At 38.6% G+C, this 20,170-nt stretch overlaps 2 protein-coding genes across 4 annotated transcripts; one reads left to right on the top strand and one right to left on the bottom strand.

Moving 5' to 3' along the window:
• Positions 1–7,276: 7,276 nt before the first annotated feature.
• LOC126719049 (uncharacterized) lies at positions 7,277–9,662 on the top strand. Its single transcript, XM_050421595.1, has 2 exons — positions 7,277–7,785; positions 9,285–9,662. The coding sequence occupies exons 1-2, from the start codon at positions 7,467–7,469 to the stop codon at positions 9,494–9,496; spliced, it is 531 nt and encodes a 176-aa protein (XP_050277552.1). The 5' UTR covers positions 7,277–7,466; the 3' UTR covers positions 9,497–9,662.
• Positions 9,663–10,249: 587 nt separating this feature from the next.
• LOC126719048 (folate synthesis bifunctional protein, mitochondrial) lies at positions 10,250–16,570 on the bottom strand. 3 transcript variants are annotated; one of them, XM_050421593.1, is made up of 5 exons: positions 16,461–16,569; positions 16,069–16,157; positions 15,691–15,810; positions 12,207–12,284; positions 10,250–11,916 (listed from the first exon to the last, which is right to left on the bottom strand). In XM_050421593.1, exons 4-5 carry the CDS (start codon positions 12,271–12,273, stop codon positions 10,442–10,444), a joined length of 1,542 nt encoding a protein of 513 aa, XP_050277550.1. In that variant the 5' UTR covers positions 12,274–12,284; positions 15,691–15,810; positions 16,069–16,157; positions 16,461–16,569; the 3' UTR covers positions 10,250–10,441. The 3 variants fall into 3 exon arrangements, with proteins under 3 accessions (XP_050277550.1, XP_050277551.1, XP_050277549.1); XM_050421594.1 differs by having other exon boundaries at positions 12,207–12,335; positions 15,691–16,157; positions 16,461–16,570; XM_050421592.1 differs by having other exon boundaries at positions 15,691–16,157.
• Between the last annotated feature and the right edge of the window lie 3,600 nt (positions 16,571–20,170).

Genomic DNA, 20,170 nt, shown 5'->3' with positions numbered 1-20,170 from the left:
ATCCTATCTGAGAGTGCACCAATGACATGGCCACCGGAATTCCTTATCACCATTCCAATACCCGCCGTTTTTTGGTCCTGGAACAAAGCACCGTCGAAGTTAATTTTGCAAAAAGGGCTCCGAGGTGGCTTCCAGTGAATGGGTTCAGAGTTTATGGGTTGAACCATTGAATCTTGGCTCACTAACTTTGTTGAGATTTTGGCTGAACGAAACTCCTTGAATCGGTCTTGCATGTCAGCATAGATTTTTTTATATGGAATGCAGGAAGTCTTCAATCTAAGAGCATTACGATTGTGCCATATACTCCATGAAACATATGCAAACCGTTCTGCCAAGGAATGATCATTGTTGCTTGTAATCCCAAGCCATAAGTCCCTGAAATCCACGAACTGCACAGCCAGCTGATTCCTGAGACATGGTTCTTCCCACCAAACTTCTTTTAGGACCTGGTAGCCTCACAACGCGTGAATCACATCCTCAACTCCAACATGGCAAAGATCACAGACAGCGTTTCGAGTAACTTTCTTGATGAACAGATTTTTCTTTATGGGGAGCAATTCGCGGCATGCTCGCCAAATAAAATGTTTAATTTTATTTGGAACTTCCAAATCCCAAATGTGGTTCCAGGAACTACTGTGAGCTGAGGGGTTTGATGGTCCAACAGTCGGAGTCCTAGAGAGCAATTTATATGCACTCTTTGTCGAGTACTTCCCCGATGTAGAACCTGCCCAAATAAGTGTGTTAGGGACTTGGCGAGAGCTGAGGGGAATCCCCAAAATGGTTTGAGCTTTTTGGGGGGAGAATTCAGCACATACACGATCTTCATCCCAGCAATGGCCATCTTCGTCAATGATTACACAGACCCAAGCATTGATGGGCAGATTTTTCTGAGGAGATAGCACTCTGCTTGCACACTTGTCAGGCAGCCACTTGTCACCACGAATACAAACTTGCCTCCCATTGCCAATACGCCAAATTGAACCACTTTTGACTATTTCCCTTGCTTTAAGAATGCTTTGCCAAGCAAAGGACCCAGAAAGCTTCACATCAAAATCTAATATGGAGCAGTTAGGGAAGAATTTAGCTTTGAAGACTTTATAAAGCAAGGAGTCGGTGTTATGAAGGAGGCGCCAAACCTGTTTGCCCAATAAAGCCGGGTTGAAATTTTCAATGTCTCTAAACCCCAAACCTCCTTGAGATTTTGGCAAGCAAAGCTTGTTCCAGCCTACCCAGTGAATTTTTCTGGCCTCCCCCGTATAGCCCCACCAAAACTTTCGGATCAATGATTCAATATCCTTACAAAGGCTCTTGGGAAGCTTGAAACACCCCATAGTAAATGTTGGCATTGCTTGAAGGACAGATTTGATGAGGACTTCACGACCGGCTTGAGACAAAAGTTTTTCTTTCCACCCTTTGATTTTACTCCAAACTCTCTCCCAGATGTAACTAAAACTTTGCTTTTTTGCTCTCCCAACAAAGGATGGAAGGCCCAAATATTTTTCGTATTGGGAAACCGCCAGAACACCAAACAAATCAAAAATTTTGTTGCGGGTGGGCTGCTTTGTGTTTGAGCTAAAAAAAAATTGAGTTTTACCCCAGTTGATCTGTTGACCCGAAGCTTGTTCATATGTGCGAAGAATGTCCAACACCGACTGGCAATCATTGTCGTTTGCTTGACAAAATAGCAAACTATCATCGGCGAAGAACAAATGAGACACCTTTGGCCCCTCTCTACACAAGGACACACCATGGAGATTTCCACTGCTTTCTGCTTGCTGGATCAAGGCATGAAGCCCTTCTGCACATAAAAGGAACAGATAAGGTGATAAAGGGTCTTCGCCTACTAGGGTGGATCAATCCACGAGGTTCGCCATTCACCAAAATGGAAAAAGATACAGTTCTAATGCAGCAACTAACAAGGGAAATCCATTTGTTGTCAAAGCCCAAACGCCCCATGATTTTTTCTAGAAAATTCCACTCAACCCTGTCATAAGCTTTACTCATGTCTAATTTCAAAGCCATAAGACCCGACTTCCCCTTCCTTCTATTTTTAAGGTGATGTAAGGTTTCAAAGGCAATGAGAATGTTGTCCGAGATAAGGCGTTCGGACATAAAAGCACTTTGAGTTTTCGCCACAAGTTTGGGGATGATTTTTTTAAGGCAATTAGCAATTGTTTTGGAGATTATTTTATATATGACATTGCAAAGGCTAATGGGCCGGAAGTCTTTTGGATTGGTAGGGGCATTTATTTTAGGTATGAGAGAAATGAAAGTATGATTTATATTAGCAGGCATTACACCATTATTCAAAACAGATAAAGAAGCTTCAATAACATCATTTCCAACAATGCTCCAATAAGATTTAAAGAAAAGAGGAGGCATACCGTCTGGACCAGGGGCAGTCAAAGGCTTCATTTGTTTCAAGGATTGTTCCACCTCAAGAGCAGAAAAAGGCCGAGTTAATTCTGAGTTCATTTGAGCTGTGACCTTCGATTCAATACCATGAAGAAGAGAGTCGAGGTTGGAGGAAGGAGCAGCTTTAAACAAATTGTCGAAATATCCCACCAAGGCTTCCCCGATACCTTGATCTTCCTCCATAATTGAACCGTCTTCTAGCACCAACTTGGATATGAAATTTTTTCTATTTCTCTGATTTGCACGGCTGTGAAAATAGCTGGTGTTCATGTCCCCTGCCTTCAGCCAATCCACTCTCGACCTCTGGTGCCATAAAAAGTCTTCTTTGACCATCAGCTCATAAACCTCGCCTCGAAGGATTTTTACCTGATCATGATTCCTGCCAGACATGGACAAAGCTTCAGCTTGAGCAAGAAGCTTTTTCTTTTGATTCAATAGTCTACGAATGTTACCAAAAGAAAGTTTGCTCCAAGTTTGGAGCAAGGAACGACAAACATCAACTTTCCCCACCAGCCTTTCCATTGGATTGACTAAGGTATTCCCAACCCAAGCATTTTTAATCACACCATCACAACGATCATCAGTCATCTAAATTGCCTCAAAGCGGAAAGGTCTTCCCTTCTTGTAAAATCTAACATTCTCGTCATCTAAGCACACCCACAAAGGGCAATGATTCGATAGCGAACCTGTGATGTGATGAACTCTGACTAAAGGAAAAAGCTGTGTCCAAGCCGTTGAAGCTACTCCCCTGTCCAATCTAATCCAAGTTACCACCCCCATCAAATTGGTTATTGCACCATGTATAGGGAGAGCCAACATACCCCAAATCACATAAACCGTAGAAATCAAGAGTTGCTCTGAAATCAGTCATTTGCCTTTCCCTGCGAGGAGCACCACCTATTTTTTCTTCTGCCTTGACAATTTCGTTAAAATCTCCTAAGCAGAGCCAAGGAAGATCCATTTTAAGGCATAAATGCTTAAGTAGTATCCAAGAGTGTTCCCAGTTGACCGTTATCGGGTTTCCGTAAAAACCGGTGAACCGCCAAGCGTCATCCACTCTCGGATTGACTACTGCATCTATGTGAGAAGGAGAAGAATCAAGAATATAAAGCTCAGTCCCATTCTTCCAGTACAAAGCTAAGCCGCCCCCTATGTTGTGCCGAGGGACAATGTGAACATTTTCCAAGTTCAATTTTGACCGGAGATTTTTTAGAGTACAATCTTTTGATCTAGTTTCCATGAGAAAAATTATTGAAGGGGAGTATTTTTTCACCATCTCAGTGAGTTCAAGAACTGCACGTGGTCTCCCCAATCCACGGTAGTTCCAACTTATGCAATTCATGGTGATTGGCGTGGCTGGTTGCCAGCCATCGCCATTTGGGTAAGGTTTGGGACATCATCGTTGCTCACTGCCTGACGCTTCAAGGGGCGAAGATCTTCAGACTGGATTGGCTTCCTACGATCTTCAGTGTCTAACATTATTGTTTCACTATGGGTTTCTTTTATGTTACGAGCTCTCCTAACCCAAGTGGATTTAAGGGACATTGGGTCAAGAGGCTTCTTAAACTTCCTAATGGGCTTGGGGTCTGTGAGAGGCCCATTGCTTAAGATTAAAGGTTGGGCCACCAAGCAAGGCTGCTCCGTCCTTTTTTCAATCAAGCTTGGCTCATTTTTTTTCAAGTCCTTTTCGTTTCTGCTTGTTATGGACTGCTTTATGGCGCTAGACACGCACACTTCAGGCTGACTTTGTATGGAGCCGTTGCTTTCTTCATTAGCTCCAGCCGTTTCCAAGCTCTCCTCGTGCAATCGGGGCAATGAAAGAACCTTAATAGCAGACTCATGCACCCGTGACTGAGGTAAGCTATTTGCAGTAGCTATATTTTCTGCATGTCTATCCGGCTTATCATCATGCCTTTCTGCTGATTTGGGAGTAGGCTCATCAGCTTTTTTAGCTAGCTTTGGATCCTTTGTTACCACCTTTTTCCTTTCTAAATTGTCCCCTGAAAACTCGCCCCTAACCTTGTCAAATCTTCCCATTTCCTCGTCTATCTCTTTTAGCCTTCCCTCGAAACTATCCCTTAAATCTTGGCCATCCGATCTCACCAACTCAAACAACATATCCCCTGTTTCAGACTCAGTTGATCTTCCATTTAATGCTTCTTGAAATTTCGCTGGTGCCTCGATTTGAGCATGCACCATTGTCGAAGTTTGGACACCGTTCAGCTCAACCGACGATTTCATCCCACGCTCCTCCGCACTCTGTTTTTGTTGTGCTTTTTTGGCCACATAAAAGCCCGGAACCTTCACCACCAAGTTTCTACCCTTCGCAAATGGAGGAGCACGAATCCACGCCCCATATGCTTGGCTCTCCTTAGTAAGACTACCTTCACTTTCCACCCATAAATCACAGTCCTTATCCCCATGGTTTAGGCACCCACACCAATAGCAAATGTTGGGTAGTCTTTCGTATTTAAAAGACACCCAACTTTGCTCACCGTGTGGTATCGATATTAGTCTCCCCCTGCACAACGGTTTATTTACATCAATGGAGACCTTCATCCTTAGAAAGCTCCCACCATCCGTCTCACCCTCATCAATGTCTTGCCAAACCGTTCCAACTACCGCACATAGTTTTTCAGCCACTGCTTTGTTCATGAACCTTAACGGGATATCGTGGAGCTGAACCCATATCGGTATTTTATCAAAGTTTAAGTCCTTGATGGGGGTTTCCTTATCATACCACTGCAATACAACCAGATGTTTATCAAAGCTCCACGGACCGTTGCTCAGAATCCTCTCCACCTCTTCCTTATTTTCAAACGTAAATAGTAACACATGATCACTACTTTTCCTCACCTCAAAACCCTTCACAGATCTCCACAGTAGACTAAACGTTCTTGTCACTGCCTCAACGTTTAGTGCCCGCCTAGTGAAAAATTTTGCTGCCATGGTAAAGTTCTTAGTTGATAACTCATCATCCAAACCCAGCTCTTCGCCCTCTCTGGTGTTCAAGGACATTCTTTGCCAATGCTTTGTAAGATTGTCCATTTTTCCTATTGCTCTCACCTCTCGTGTTTCCCAAAAAAAACCCCACAAAAGAAAAGCCTAATGTCTAACCCACTCCAAGCAAATAAATGCTTGAGTTACACAGAGTCCTCCTCACAGGAACGGCAGATTCTACAGCCCAAGGAAGGTCAGCTAGTGGCCCAGCGAAACCTTCTTAGAGACAGAGAAAAGTTGAAGTATCAAGCTTTTTAAACTCCCATCTGTATTGTAATCATGGAATACCTGATTCTAAGGTTTCTTCTTTAGATAATTTTGGCACTTCATCATGACACCTACGCACAAAAGCATGCCCGTGTGATAACAATGTATTCTTTTCATGAAAGTTGAAAGATAAACATATGAGAAGGGTTGTGGACCTTCTTTACAATCAGTAAAGGGACAGTTGTGTGTGATAACTGACTTTGTAAATATCTACTGTAGACACATCCTAGAGAATATTGTAGTCAGACTAGTGCTAGAACTTTGTTTGTAACTTTCACATAGTCAAAAAAAAAAAAAAAAAAAAAAAAAAAAAGAAAAAAAAAAAAAGGTTTTTGGTTAAACATTTGTCTATAAGTGGTAAAATTTGTAGATGCCCATTTTGTTATATTAGACCCTCATGGTCATGTTAGTTTCTAGGATATTCTTATTCTTTTCTATCCATGCATCTTTGTTTTCTATATAAAGAGTGCATACCATTTGTATCTCTCAACAAATAATAGAACTCCATATTTCTATAGCTTTCTCTATAGTTTTCAGTTTGTGTTTGTCAAATATTTTTTCAGATCAGTTTGGAACTCATACTTATAAGGCAATTAATCTATTTCTTAATATTCATAATCAATTATTAAAAAAAAGGCAAACTATATTACAAATTCTATACTTTATGGACGTTCTTAAATTAATTTTGAAAATTTTCAAATCAAAACTGTTTTGTTAGTTCAAATCAAACCCTATGCTTTTAAAATCATATGAATTTAAAGCATGCAATCAAACCTTAAAATCAAATTCAAAAAGTCGAAGGTTTAAATTGATACTAATTTGTGGATTCTAGTTAATTTAATTGGTAAAGTTTTTTGTTGTTGAATAAGATATTGGGTTCAAATCCCACATACACCAAAAAAAAAAAAAAAATGATATCTTGACTTGATAGTAAAAAAAAAAAAACAATCATTATATAGCCGACGTCAAAGATTTTAAATCTTATTGTATCTATAAAAAAAATGATTTTAAAAATATAGGGTTAAATATGAAACTAATGAAACTATTAGATTTATATTTGTACCAGTCATAAACTTCAAAGTATAATTTGCAATTTTTAAAAATTGTAAATCTAAATTTCTCCTAAAATATATGATTTAAAATCTAATTTGAGAGAGAGAGAGATCTCAAATGTTTAACATAATATAGGCCATCAAGAACTTTTTAACTCAACTAACACCTCCTAATGTCAACAATGAAAACGTTCAACATTTATATCATTCATTTTCTATCGTTGTAAGTTGTAACTATCTGATCGGGAACCAAGAAAGAAATAAAGAAAGAAAGAATTTTAACACAATATGATTTAAAATCTAATTTAAGAGAGAGATCTCAAATGTTTAACACAATATAGGCTGTTGAAGGCCTCATAATTCAATTAACACCTCTAGTATTAACAACGGAAACTTTTAGTTTACCCAAAAAAAAAAAAAAAAACCAACGGAAACTTTCAGTATTCATATCACTCATTTCCTATTGTTGTAAGTTATAATTATCCGATCGGGACCAAAAGAAAAAAGAAAGAAAGAGTTTTAACACAGCATGGGCCACCCATCCATCTAAGACCCAACACCAAAACAACAACAACAACAACATGCCCTCCAAAAGCCCATTATATATAATGTGGCAGTAACATAAGTATAAATACGCACAACCCACCACCTGTTTGTGAAAAAGACAACCAAAGGAAAAGAAGGTACTTCAGCTTAGAATTCAGAGTTCAGAGGTAAAACAAAAAAAAAACAATGGCGCAACAAGTACAAGCAACACAACCAGTACAGAAGACAACGCTATACGTGGGAGGACTAGCAGAGGAAGTAAACGAGTCAATACTCCACGCTGCGTTCATACCATTCGGAGACATAAAAGACGTGAAGACCCCTCTGGACCAAGCCACTCAGAAGCACCGCTCGTTCGGATTCGTCACTTTCTTAGAGAAAGAAGACGCCACCTCCGCCATGGACAACATGGATGGTGCTGAGCTCTATGGCCGTGTCCTCACTGTCAACTACGCCCTCCCTGAACGCATCAAGGGTGGCGAGCAGGGTTGGGCCGCACAGCCCAGTATGTTTCTTTACCCTTTTGCCCACTTTTGAATTATTGCTTCTCTCTATATTTTACTACTTTTTATTTATTTATTGTTCTCGTCTCGTTTTGTGAATTGGGCATTGTTTATTTGTGGTTTTTAATTTGTTGATATGCTAGTCTTGTTACAAAGTTATGATCTTTTCAAGTTTTGGGGTTCTGGGTTTCTAGGATTTAGTGCCTATATTTGTTGGGGTAAGAATTTTCCTCCAAATCATGTTTGTGATTCGAAGCAAGTGCAAAACTTAGTTACAGTTACTTGGGTGTTTTTGTTGTTGATGAATTTGATAGTTACAATGGGTGAGGGGGGATTCGAACTGTGAACGTATCTGTTGGAGGTATAAGGAGGTGCCGGTTGAGTTACAAGCGACTGTGAGACTTTTTGGCAGATTGGCAAATGCATCTCTTTGTGTATAGTTACAATTTCTAAAATTGATTTTAATTGGAGAATCTAAGTTACACTTCTAAGAATCTGATCCTACCTGTGATTTTAAATATCTATCACTGGATGCTTCTAATCACATTAGCTCTTTAATAGTAGTTTTTTTTTAGCTGGGGTTCAATTTAAGTGATAGTCCAATGGTAAAGTCATTCTATGTGCTGTGCCATGTCTGAGGTTCAGGGTTTGTCCCATGTCCTCCAAATTAAGTTTAATGGAGTGACTTGATGGTCAATGCAACACAACCATGTGGATTATTGGGGTAAGAAATTTCAAATGTCCATGAATGAATGTTTTTAATCATGTGAGCAATTTTAGTTTATGTAATTAAAAGTTGTGCAAAATTTATATACGATTTCTTAGGAGTGTTATATTTTGGTCCCAGTTGTGTATCTTAGATTCCCCTAGTTAAATTTACCCTGAAAAATAAGTTTGCAATTAAAAGTGCAAAATCTGGGTACAAAACTGTAGTGTTATGAATTAGGTTCTCTAATTAAATTCAACTGCGTGACTTAGGTTTTATGTTTTAGGTTTGCTAGTTAAAATTCTACCATCTTGACTTATTTGTCAATGCAGCACAAGTGCACGACCATGTGGCTTACGTTACAGCTTCCAAGGCAACATGGTTGAATTTTTTTTTTGAGAATACTAAGTATTTTTTAACACATGGGGAGAGGTTAATCTCACATTGGAAAATGAGTGTGAGTTAAAGAGGTTTAAAACTTGTGTTGTGTATCCAAGAGTTTAGCGCTTTTGGATATACACCACTGTAAGGCAACATGGTTGAAATTAATTCATAACATAAAGTATAACATTTACAGAACTATACCTATTAAAATACACATGGGTAGTTATCTAAATCTTCACATATAATGGGTTGGAGGTTGTGCGGGAACCACCTTTTGGCTAATATTTGTTGCTCCTTATTTCTTTATAGCTTAAACAAATAGTTCAAATTTCTCATTCAAAATAAGGAAACTTGTCATATTAATTCTGTTTTTGCTATAATCTTTTCTGTATTTGCTTCAATCTTTTGTAGTTTGGGCGGATGCCGACACATGGTTCGAAAGGCAGCAGCAAGAAGAGGAAATGCAGCGAATTCAGGCAGAGAATCGGGCTGCAATGGAGGCTGCAGAGGAGTTGCATCGAAAGAAAATGGCCCAAGATCGAGAAGGGGAAAAGGATGATGAAGAGATGAAGGATGATCCCATGGCAAGGGCTGAAGCTGAGGTTTTGAAACAGAAAGATTAGTTCTTCTAAGCTAACCAAAGTGAGCACTTGATGAGGGAAAGGGAAATGCTTTCATTATCATTTCTCTTAAAATCCTAATTGTTTTTCTAATCAAATCTCTGTAACCTGTCACAACTCTCAGTGTAGAACTTTGCATTGGAAATGAATAGTTTTTATTTTTGTATGAGCATTTGCCTCTCTGATAAGACTTGTGGAATGGTTTGATTGCTTTGATTTCATAACCACTTCCTGCTTCATGGCTAGTGGCAGTTGTCCATGATCTTGATTTTATGTTCACACGTTGGCTATATGCATTCTTATTTTCGGTTTTACATTCAATCTTTATATGGCTAGCTTTCACTGTCATTGGCGCAGAAAACTGAGAACTGAATAACGGTGCTAATCTCTTAAATGCTGATTGACAATCAGATTGGACCAAGTTTGTTAGCCTCCTGTAATTTACTTGTAAGAATTGGCAGAAGGATGTAAGTTGCATGGCTTAATAGGAAACTATGTGATTATGGAACATCAAAATATGCTCTCTTCCGAGATGTTCATACACATCAATGGAGTATCAAGTTCTATTTCCCATACTTGAAGAGCTAGCTAGGCAAACTTCTTTCTTCATTCAATTCTATTGATGCTCATCTTTCGTCTCATGCCCTAATTTATGTTCTTTCTCTTTCTGGCTTTAAACAGAAATAAAAACAGCCATATACCATGGCCGTTTGTACATTCATAGTGCCTTCAAGTTGGAGCTGATTGACAAACCAATGAGAAGATAGCTAAATCCAATAGGTTATTGAAGGAAAAATATTAATACAACAAAATTTCTGAGTACATGGTTGGCGACTTAAAAAAAAAAAAAAAAAAAAAAAAAAAACAAAGAATCTGGTTAATGCCATGCACTTTTGTAAGCTGACAACACTGCGTTAACTAAATAAACGTCACGTTACAAAGCAAACATCAAGAGAGATTTTTGGTGCTCCTCTGTTTCAGCATTGCATCACAAACCTTCACAGAGTCTGCATTGTCTCTTACATTATGTACTCGTACAATATTTGCTCCACCCAAAACACCGGCAGTGACACAAGCAATAGTGGCAGGATCTCTCTCATCTGCAGCAATTCGAGAGCAAATGTGACCTAAAAATTTCTTTCTGGAGGGTCCAATCAGCATGGGAGCATGAGAGACACCAAAACTTTTCCTTGCAATCTCGGCACGGATGTTTGGTAATCCCACTAGGATGTCCAAATTATGTTCAGTTTTCTTTGAGAATCCAATTCCAGGGTCAATAATTACCCTCCAAGCTGGGATACCTGATAATTCTGCATCCTTAACCCTTGAGTATATTTCAGACGCTATCTGCTTACAAACATCATCATACTGCAAGTTTTCGCTATTTTGCATTGTATGTGGTTCCCCTCTCATGTGCATTGCAATATATGGAACCCTAAGGCCAGCAACCACCCTAAGCATGTTAGAATCTAATTGCCCAGCAGATATATCGTTTACAAGATGAGCCCCTTTGCTAACTGCTTCAGAAGCAACTTCTGAATAGAAAGTATCCACTGATATGAGCTTTCCCTCTGCCTCCGGCATCCCTGCAACAGCTTCTAAAACAGGCATTAGTCTATCTAATTCTTCTTCAGCAGATATCCTAGAGGCCATTGGCCGTGTAGATTGAGCACCAATATCAATCATATCAGCCCCTTCAGAAATCATCAAGCGGGCCTGAGTAACTGCAGCCTCCACAGAGACAAACTTTCCTCCATCACTAAAACTATCTGGGGTCACATTAAGGATACCCATGACAGAGGTTCTCTGTGACCAGTCCCATAAACCACTTTTAATGGGTAAAACCCTTTTCATGCCTTCCTTTCCAATAAGGGATTCACCACCCATTTTCTCCCAAAACTCTAGAAGTCCACCAGATAGCAGTGAAAAGGAATGCCAACAAGTAACTGTATCACAATCAGCAGATGAACCCAATAAATCCATTAGAGGGGCCATTACAAATGGTCTCTCCCAAATTCTTTCATGGGGTATGGTAAGAATATCAGAGTGGACCTTGAACTTTCCATAAAACAATATATCCAAGTCAATTGGCCTTGGACCATACCTTATACCACTGGAACGACCCATGTCTTTTTCAATTTGCTTGAGCACTCCCAGTAATTCATGTGGGCCGAGTTTAGTAACGGCTCTGACCGCAGAATTGAGAAAGCTAGGCTGATCAGTCACATATGCTGGAGCTGTTTCATACAAACAAGCATGTCTTGTAATATTTATGCCTGATTTGTTCATCAACTCCAAGGCGTTATTAAAATTATCTAGTCTGTCTCCCACATTGCTTCCCAAAGCAATCACTACCTCCTGCTCTGGAGAATGAACTTCAACTGAGGCATCTGTGGATGAATGGAGGTAGGAAGAACGCAGTGCTGAAGAGAAGATGAAAACAAGTACACAGAAACTGGCTTTAGATAACTTTACCCAAAAAGGCTTAGGTTTTCTGTACTCAAAACATCACATATACTAATTCTTATGTCTTATATACCACAGTAAGCCCTGAGATCTGCTTTTGGTTATCACAGTTTAGCAGTTTTAAGTGGCATTCAAGTGAACAAAACACTTATGTCATTTAGATGCCATTTTTAAAATTTAAAAAAAAAAAAAAAAAAATCAATGAATTTAAAAGGGTATCTGAACTCATATATTGGATTTACATTACCTCTACAATGCTTGGTTAAACCACTGAAGTGATGTTTGGTGGGCACAAGCTGCTTCAAAATATTCATATCAAGAGTGGCTGCTCAACAAAGTATAAGTTGAAGTAAATATTATAGTAATTCCTTTCAGTCTGCAAAGTTTCATAATAAATGAAAATACATGTCATTTCTTGTAAACCTAAAATCAGAAAGTGTTCCCTTTTCTCAGTAAAGGTGATAAAAATGAGTAATACAAAATAGCAGTAGGAGAAATCCATTGACAAAGTACATTGAAAAACCTAGCAGGCAAAAAACCAAACATGCAAATCCATGGACAGAACCTAAGCTAAGAAAGAAGACTACAAAAGCAAATATCAGAATTAACCTTTTCCAACTAAGAACTGAGCATTGTCTCAGGTTTGCTATAATCTAAAGTCTAAACAGCTGATTATCAGGGGAAAAAAAGTTTAAAGAGTTATGTATTCTTCCCAGCATTCAATTTCCTATGAATTAGAAGAAAAAAAAATGCTTAACTAAATGAGCAATGCTAAGGACAACTATTTTCACAACATTATTTATGACTTGCTACTTATCGAAAAAAAAAATATATATATATATTATTTATGACTTGCTAAGGTGACAGGTTGTGATTGGAGCAACACCACTTTCACATGGGCCCACTACTAGCAACATTTTTTTATTATTTATTATTATTATGAAAACTGAATCTTCAATATCAAATTAAATATTCATCTGCATTACACCACATTGCAGTTGTTTAGAAAGGAAATAAGGTACATCCTCTAACCAAGCTTCACAATTATCGATTCCCTGTGCATGTCTAGCAAGAATATAAGCTGCATTGTTGGCCTCATTTCTGGTGTGGCTTACCTCCCAGGTTCGGAACTGCATTAGCCCCATCTTCGCCTCTTGTACTAAATTTCCCCACCATGAACTGTCTTCCTCATGAGCCAGAAGCCTTTCCACCACACTCAGAGAGGCTCGTTCTAGAATAATGTTGCGTGGCCCAATCTCATGGGCAAATTTTATTGCCTGCACTGCTGCTGTAATTTCTGCTTCTAGATCCTCTGTAATTGCTGGACCCTTATGGCTTAAAGCAGCTATGAGCATCCCTTTTTCATCCCACACCAGTACCCCAACTCCAGATACTCTTGCTATCTAAAAATTGCACCATCAAAGTTAACTTTATACAACGGTGCTCTTGGCAGCTTCCAACTCTGATCAATTGTGTTGCATTGTGAAGGTTCAGGTCTCACACCTCTTAAACACACTATCTTTATATTCTTGCAGGTGTGCATAATTGCTTCACAGGTTTTAGAACTCAGAGGCTTACTTATTTGTTCAAACACCCAACTCTTCCTTGACTTCCATATCATCCAGGGCACATAATGAACTGTTCAACTGTATCTTTACCCACTGCTTGTAACTGCCCAAATTGAAATTCTTCTATCCCTTGTGAGTTTGAACTAAAAGGATTTTAAGAATGACCTCCTTATCCCTCTCCCCCAGCAAATTATCCAATCTATCATGATCCCAACACCTATTATCATTGTTTTATAAAAATAGCTTACCCGTAAATCTTCCATCCTCAAAGGCATTGATCTCAATACTTTTAAAGTACTAGGTGTGGGAAGCCATCTACCACCCCAAACCTTAACATTTTCCCCACAGCCTATACGCCATCTACTTCCTTTCTCTATCACACTCTGCGCCTCTAATATACCCTTCCATGTGAATGATGCATTGGACTTCCACATAGCTTCCATAAAGGAGAAATGTGGACAGTATTTTGCTTTGAGAAGAGCAAAAGCCAAAGAATCTTACTCATGCATTAGCCTCCACCCGTGTTTTGCAGGCAATGCGATGGTACAAGCTTCAAGATCCTGAAAACCAAACCCTCCTTATTTGTTTTTACACAACTTTTCCCACTTCTTCCATCAAATTTTCCTCCTCCATTTGTGCCCCAATAAAACCGGTTCAACATTATCCTGAGCTCCTTACAAAACGTTGTTGGAAGTTTAACCACACTCATTGCTTATGTGGGAAATGCTTGGGAAAAAACTTTTATTAATACCCTTTCCCGCCTTAGACGACTATTTCTCCTTCCACCCTTGAATCTTCCTCCACACTCTCTCCTTTATACCTTCAAAAGTTTGAAGTTTAGCCCTCCCAATGAGTGAGGGGAGATTCAAGTACTTCTCGTGTTTCCTAATAGCTTGTACCCCCACCACGTTTTGTATTTGGCCTTAGATCTCACAATTGGTATTTTTGCTAAAAATAGCTCTGTTTTTCCTACATTAATCTGTTGACCCGAGGCCCTATCATAAGAAGAGATGAGTTCCAACACCACTTTTATCGTGCAGCAATCACAACAATCCACATTGACAATTGTGAAAAAATTGCAAAAAAAAAAAAAATTGTGTCCCTATACTTTTTACAGACAAATAGAATAGAAGTGAATTTTTTCAATTTAACACACAATCAAGAATATAAAAAGAACAATTATGTTCTTAAGTTAGAGAAGTAACTAAATATTTGCCAATTTACACAAAAAATATTACAACAGGTTCATATTATAAATTATATTAATCTTAAAATTTTACATTTTCCCTTTTGTTTTGAAATCAAGATCGTATCATGTTCTGGAACAATAAACCAACCATTTAAGGAGCTGACAACATGGTAAGGTAAACATCATGTTAATCTCACTCCCCTAAGGAACTCACTTCAAATATGGATATAATCATATAATTAATAATTAGCATAAGAAAATGGTCCTTGCCCAAATTATACCACAAGAAATGTAAATGACCTCTACGATTATCATGAAAGACCATATTAAAGTTACCCGGTGATGAGACCTTATAGAACTCCCTAGGCTTCAACCATCAAACATATATACCAACATATCATCTAATGTATATTTGTGCACATCTATAGTAGAATCAAATAAAAATCTGCAGAAACACATTCAAAATGCACCCTATAGCTCGGATAAATCAACATAGGCTAATCTGACATCTTGAACAACAATTACTTTAGCCACAAAAAACATATTTGTTACATTCATGTTTCATTTCGGAATTAAAATTTTCACATTCCAACAATTATTTGATTGAAAAAGTCATGAATGGTTGTCATTGCCTTAAGAATATAATGGATGATGATCATGATACCGTAGCATTGCTTTAAACAGATGAATTTAGACATTGAAGGCTACACAACTCATAGCCCCCCAAAAGATACACTTTTTTCTAAGTAGAAAGTTCACTTTTTTATTTTTTTTTTGCTTGCTCTTATTCAATGCTAACAAAGAAACAAAAGTTGGGTCTTTTATGAAGGAAGATTACAAACCCAGAATTAAAATTCATAAAGCAAAAGTGAAGATATATAAAGAAGATGAAAAAGAAGCTCCATAAAGTTTGACAGCAATAACAGAGCAAAGAAAAGCTCATTGAGCTTTAAGAGAAGAAAAAGATGGATTACCTGGGAAAATTTGGAGCGGTTGATTTACTATCTCTCTCTCACTCACACGATTGATTGGTTGTTTGTTCTTTATCTTTCAATCTCCGCAACCACCGTCGGTGGTGGCGGCGCGTTCTTTCACTATTTTGCAGAGCAATATTGACGAACATATGGGAAGCACAAGATCTTTAACAAAAACCCAGTATATAGCTAGCAAGAGAAGTCAACCACCAGGACCGAAATCAACCAAATCCCAACAAAAAAATGTGAACAAATCACCCATTGGGGAAAATTATAGTAAATCGCCACCAAAACCAGAATAAATGCACTTGCGTTGTCTCCCTTTCTAGCAGATCATGGAGGATTGGAAAATAGAGTGCGAAAAATAAAAAGGCATACCAGCGGCTATACGACGACGATAACAACGATGTCTTTTTGACGGCGAGGCGGTCGGCGATGATGATTCTTCTTGTTAGATCATCTCTCTTCTTAAGGCCGTGTTTGCGCTCCGCGTTTGCGTCCACGTTTTGGTGAGTTTACGTTTTCTCCATTTTTTTTTTTTTTTTTTTTTTTTGGCCCGCAATTGTTGACTCTGGGGGGGACAAAATTTACTGTTATGAACAGTAAATATACTGTTCATATACTGTGCTGACACTGTTCATGCACTAAAAAATATTAAAAATGGGTTCCACGGTACTATTTACACATTTAAAAATTATTTTGCTACAGTGTTTTCAGTTTTCAGTTTTCAGTTTTCAGTTTCAGCAACAATAAGCTCAATCCAAACGGACCCTAAGTCTCAACTGAAGGAACCCTTGGTTTCTCTCTCCTCTCAACTGGTTCAGCCCCTTGCTAATTTGGTATTTTTGAAGTTCACGTGAGATGCATGTGAGCATTTCGTTTGTGATTTTAACGGATATTAACGGAGGTGTTGATTTAATAGTGATAAAGTTTATGAAGCAAATTGGTCGAAATAAAAGTTTAACGATTGTTATGTCCACTAGCTTAAGTTTAGGAGGTGAATGAACATTTTTCATGTTAAAGTTAAATGGTATTTTTCTTTTGTAACTTTTGAACTTTTTACCTTTTCATCTTATTATTAATCGATGTGATAATTGCGAGAGAGTATCTCCTGTGTCAGATAGACGTATGAGACTCATCACACAAGTGGGATTCACATGTTAGTGAGACATGAGTCTAATACGTCCGAGACATTTTTTTTTTTCGATAATTATATAGTGCAATAGATCTCAATCGGCAATTGGTTCTTGGTATGTAATGATTGCCCATCATCTTCAACTTCCTTAAATGGTGTAAGAAAACCTTATGCCTAATTTGATAACTTTAGCCAATGGGATTTTAACATGATTAGATAGTGGGGGGAAAACAGATTCAAAAGAATTAGGTCATGTTGTACTAACTTAAAAGTATTTGGGGTCAAGGAAAGAGTTTATGGTTTCATAATTTGAATGGGAGTTCACCTTAATATGGTAGCAATCACTGCTATGGTCAATTTGTATTCCAAATACAATAGTTTAATACCTCCACATCCCAAACTTCTATTTTCCTCTTTCACTCATTAAAATAATATATTTACAAAATAAAATAATATATATCAAAATTATATCTGTTCTCTCTCATCTCTCTCCTCTCTTCCATTTTCAGCTCTCTTCCAGACACAGCAACCCAGAAACCTCACAGCAACCCACACAGCAACCCAGAAACCTCAGACTCGAAACCCATGGCCACCACCATCACCACGGCAACCCCCCACCTTCACCACCATGAACCCACATGACCCATAATAAAAACCCCACCCCCTTCCACCACGCCACCACCCCACGGCAACCCCAAAAACCCATGGCCACCTCCATCACCACGACAACCCCCCACCTTCACCACCATGAACCCACATGACCCATAATAAAAACCCCACCCCCTTCCACCACGCCACCACCCCACGGCAACCCCAGAAACCCATGGCCACCACCATTACCACGGCAACCCCCCACCTTCACCACCATGAACCCACATGACCCATAATAAAAACCCCACCCCCTTCCCTTCCACCACGCCACCACCCCACGGCAACCCCAGAAACCCATGGCCACCACCATCTCCACGGCAAGCCCCCACCTTCACCACCACGAACCCACATATGACCCATAATAAAAACCCCACCCCCTTCCACCACCACCACCACCACCACCACGGCAACCCCCAACACCACCACCATGAACCCACCAAAAAAAAATCCATCCCAAAATCAAATCAAACCAATAGCAAATTCCAAATCCACAAGATGACCCACAAAAAAAAATCAAGTCAAAATTTACACAAACCCAGCTACAAACTGATCTCGCCACTGCAAACCACACCGGAAACCCAGAAATCGCCGCTGCAAATCAAAAATACCTAGAAATCGCCACCATACCATGCCGATCGGACTTCCCAGTCTCACCTCCACGCCGGACCCACGACCCACGCCAGAAAAGCCCACCGTGAGAGAGAGACGTGATGAGAGAGAGAAGCCGTTGTGGTGAGAGAGAGACGTGATGAGAGAGAGAACCGTTGTGGTGAGAGAGCCGTTGGGGAGAGGAATGAAAAGAGAAACAAAGGGAGCGAGAGAGTCAGAAGAAAGGGAATAGAAAATTAATATATCTTATACAATTGTGCTACAGTACTATTCTACCTTTAGAATTTTACTGTAGCACAATTCTAAATATTTTTGCAATACTTCCTTATAGCATTCTCTGATGCAGTGGTTATTTGGTGCATTTATGCTAAAATACCCTTAGATATGGCTTTAGCATCTTCTGATGCTAATGCTCTTATGCATGCATTGAACAAGATTTTCAAGATTTTGAATAAATTTCCAAAACCTCAAACTTTCCAAGAATCTCAAAATCAAATGAAATGGTCATTCTACCGTACCCCCTCCAAAAAAGAGAGGGTACGGTACCCACTTACATCTAAACCATTCATTTAATATTGTTTTAATCTGGACCGTTAATGTAATTTTAAAGGATTTTGATTACCGGTTAAACAGGTTTCATATATAAACAAAAAATTATAACATTCATCACACTTTTTTCCTCTCTCACGTTTGCTTCACGCTTGCTCTATCTCATGTTTGCTCCTTGCTCTATCTCACGTTTGACTTTCTAAACAAAACTCTCAAATTAGACAGCTAAAACCATACCCACAGAAGAACCAGACAGCGGCACAGCCACAACCTCAAATCAGCGGCGCTTCTTCTCATCCAATCCAACTCGTCAGCTTCGCTCTCTAGCTTCTTCTCTTCCAATCCATCCTTAAATTGGCAGCACACTCATATCCAATCCAACTCGGCGGCGCTTCCTCTCTTCCATTCTAAATCGGTGGCACCACCCACAATCTTCAGGTTCTCTCTTTACATATGATTAACGCTAATATGGGTTTATATTATTTCTCTAAACTTTATGGGTTTAAGCTATTATTTTTTTGTTTGAGTTTCGGTTCTTATATATTTGACAAATTAATCTATTCTGGTTTATTTTTTTCCCCTGTTTTCTTCTTCTTCTTCCATTTTTGTTTATGTTTTTTATAAAACAATCTTGAGTTTGAATCTGGAAAATTTTACAAGAAGTATTTAACTTAGGAGTACAGTTATGTGTAAGTTCAAAATAGCTTAAATCTTTTTTTACCTGCTTGCCCATTTTGATAACAACATAAGGATCACTGCATCTGACATCCCTGACTGCAAGGTTTACCCCTCTATGGACCTTCCTGAGGTTTGCAGTTATATCTTGGCTTTCCTTCGTGATAAGTCCTTTACAACTCTGTTGGTAATATTGGGTCTTGTATTTTTTTCTTCCTTGTATGATTATAAGATCATGTTAACTTACCAACTTGTCATGGACATATCTACTTGAGATTCTTTACCTGTTTCATGTATTTGTTACAATATGACATGATTTGGGATAACTTTTGCTTGTTGTCTATGTGGTCTATAATTACATTCATTAGGAAATGATTTTAAATAACTTTAGCTATTCACAGGATACTAGTAAAAGAGAGCTGATGACTTCCAAGGAACACAAATAGTTTTTGGTTCTTAGAAGTTATTTGGGTGAAATTTAATGTGTGGGGAAGGTACTTTTTTGAAGAAAAAATGCCAACTAAACTGCCTTATTTATCATTATGCCTTTTGTTTCTTCTATCATAAATGTGAACATTGCATAATCTGCATTATTTACAATATTTGCATGACATATTAAGGGATATGTGCCAAGACACAAAATGATGCTGAGCAACCAAAACTAATCCGCTTTCTGTAGTTTTATATTGAAATCATGCATTAGTGTTTTGCTTGGTTATGTTGAGTGTGGTCCTTAGCATTTGATTTTTGTGATATAAGAAACTGGTAAATCATTCAATACAATGGCTTGGAACTGCAATATTTGCTTCATTGCTGTTCAGAGGGCAGTTTTATGTTTATAAAATCAATAAGGGTTTAAAG

The sequence above is a fragment of the Quercus robur genome, chromosome 3 (genome assembly GCF_932294415.1).
Source record: "Quercus robur chromosome 3, dhQueRobu3.1, whole genome shotgun sequence".
Taxonomy (NCBI): domain Eukaryota; kingdom Viridiplantae; phylum Streptophyta; class Magnoliopsida; order Fagales; family Fagaceae; genus Quercus; species Quercus robur.
The sequence above is the reverse complement of the archived record's forward strand: the minus strand, read 5'-3'. Positions and strand labels throughout refer to the sequence as shown.

What these genes read in the sequence shown, in the direction of transcription:
- LOC126719049 (XM_050421595.1), top strand. Translation starts at nt 7,467, where the DNA reads ATGGCGCAACAAGTACAAGCAACACAACCAGTACAGAAGACAACGCTA. An exon ending in GGGTTGGGCCGCACAGCCCA is followed by an intron (nt 7,786 to 9,284) that starts GTATGTTTCTTT and finishes AATCTTTTGTAG; the next exon opens with TTTGGGCGGATGCCGACACA.
- LOC126719048 (XM_050421594.1), bottom strand. Translation starts at nt 12,273, where the DNA reads ATGAATATTTTGAAGCAGCTTGTGCCCACCAAACATCACTTCAGTGGT. An exon ending in TTTAACCAAGCATTGTAGAG is followed by an intron (nt 11,917 to 12,206) that starts GTAATGTAAATC and finishes TCTTCTCTTCAG; the next exon opens with CACTGCGTTCTTCCTACCTC.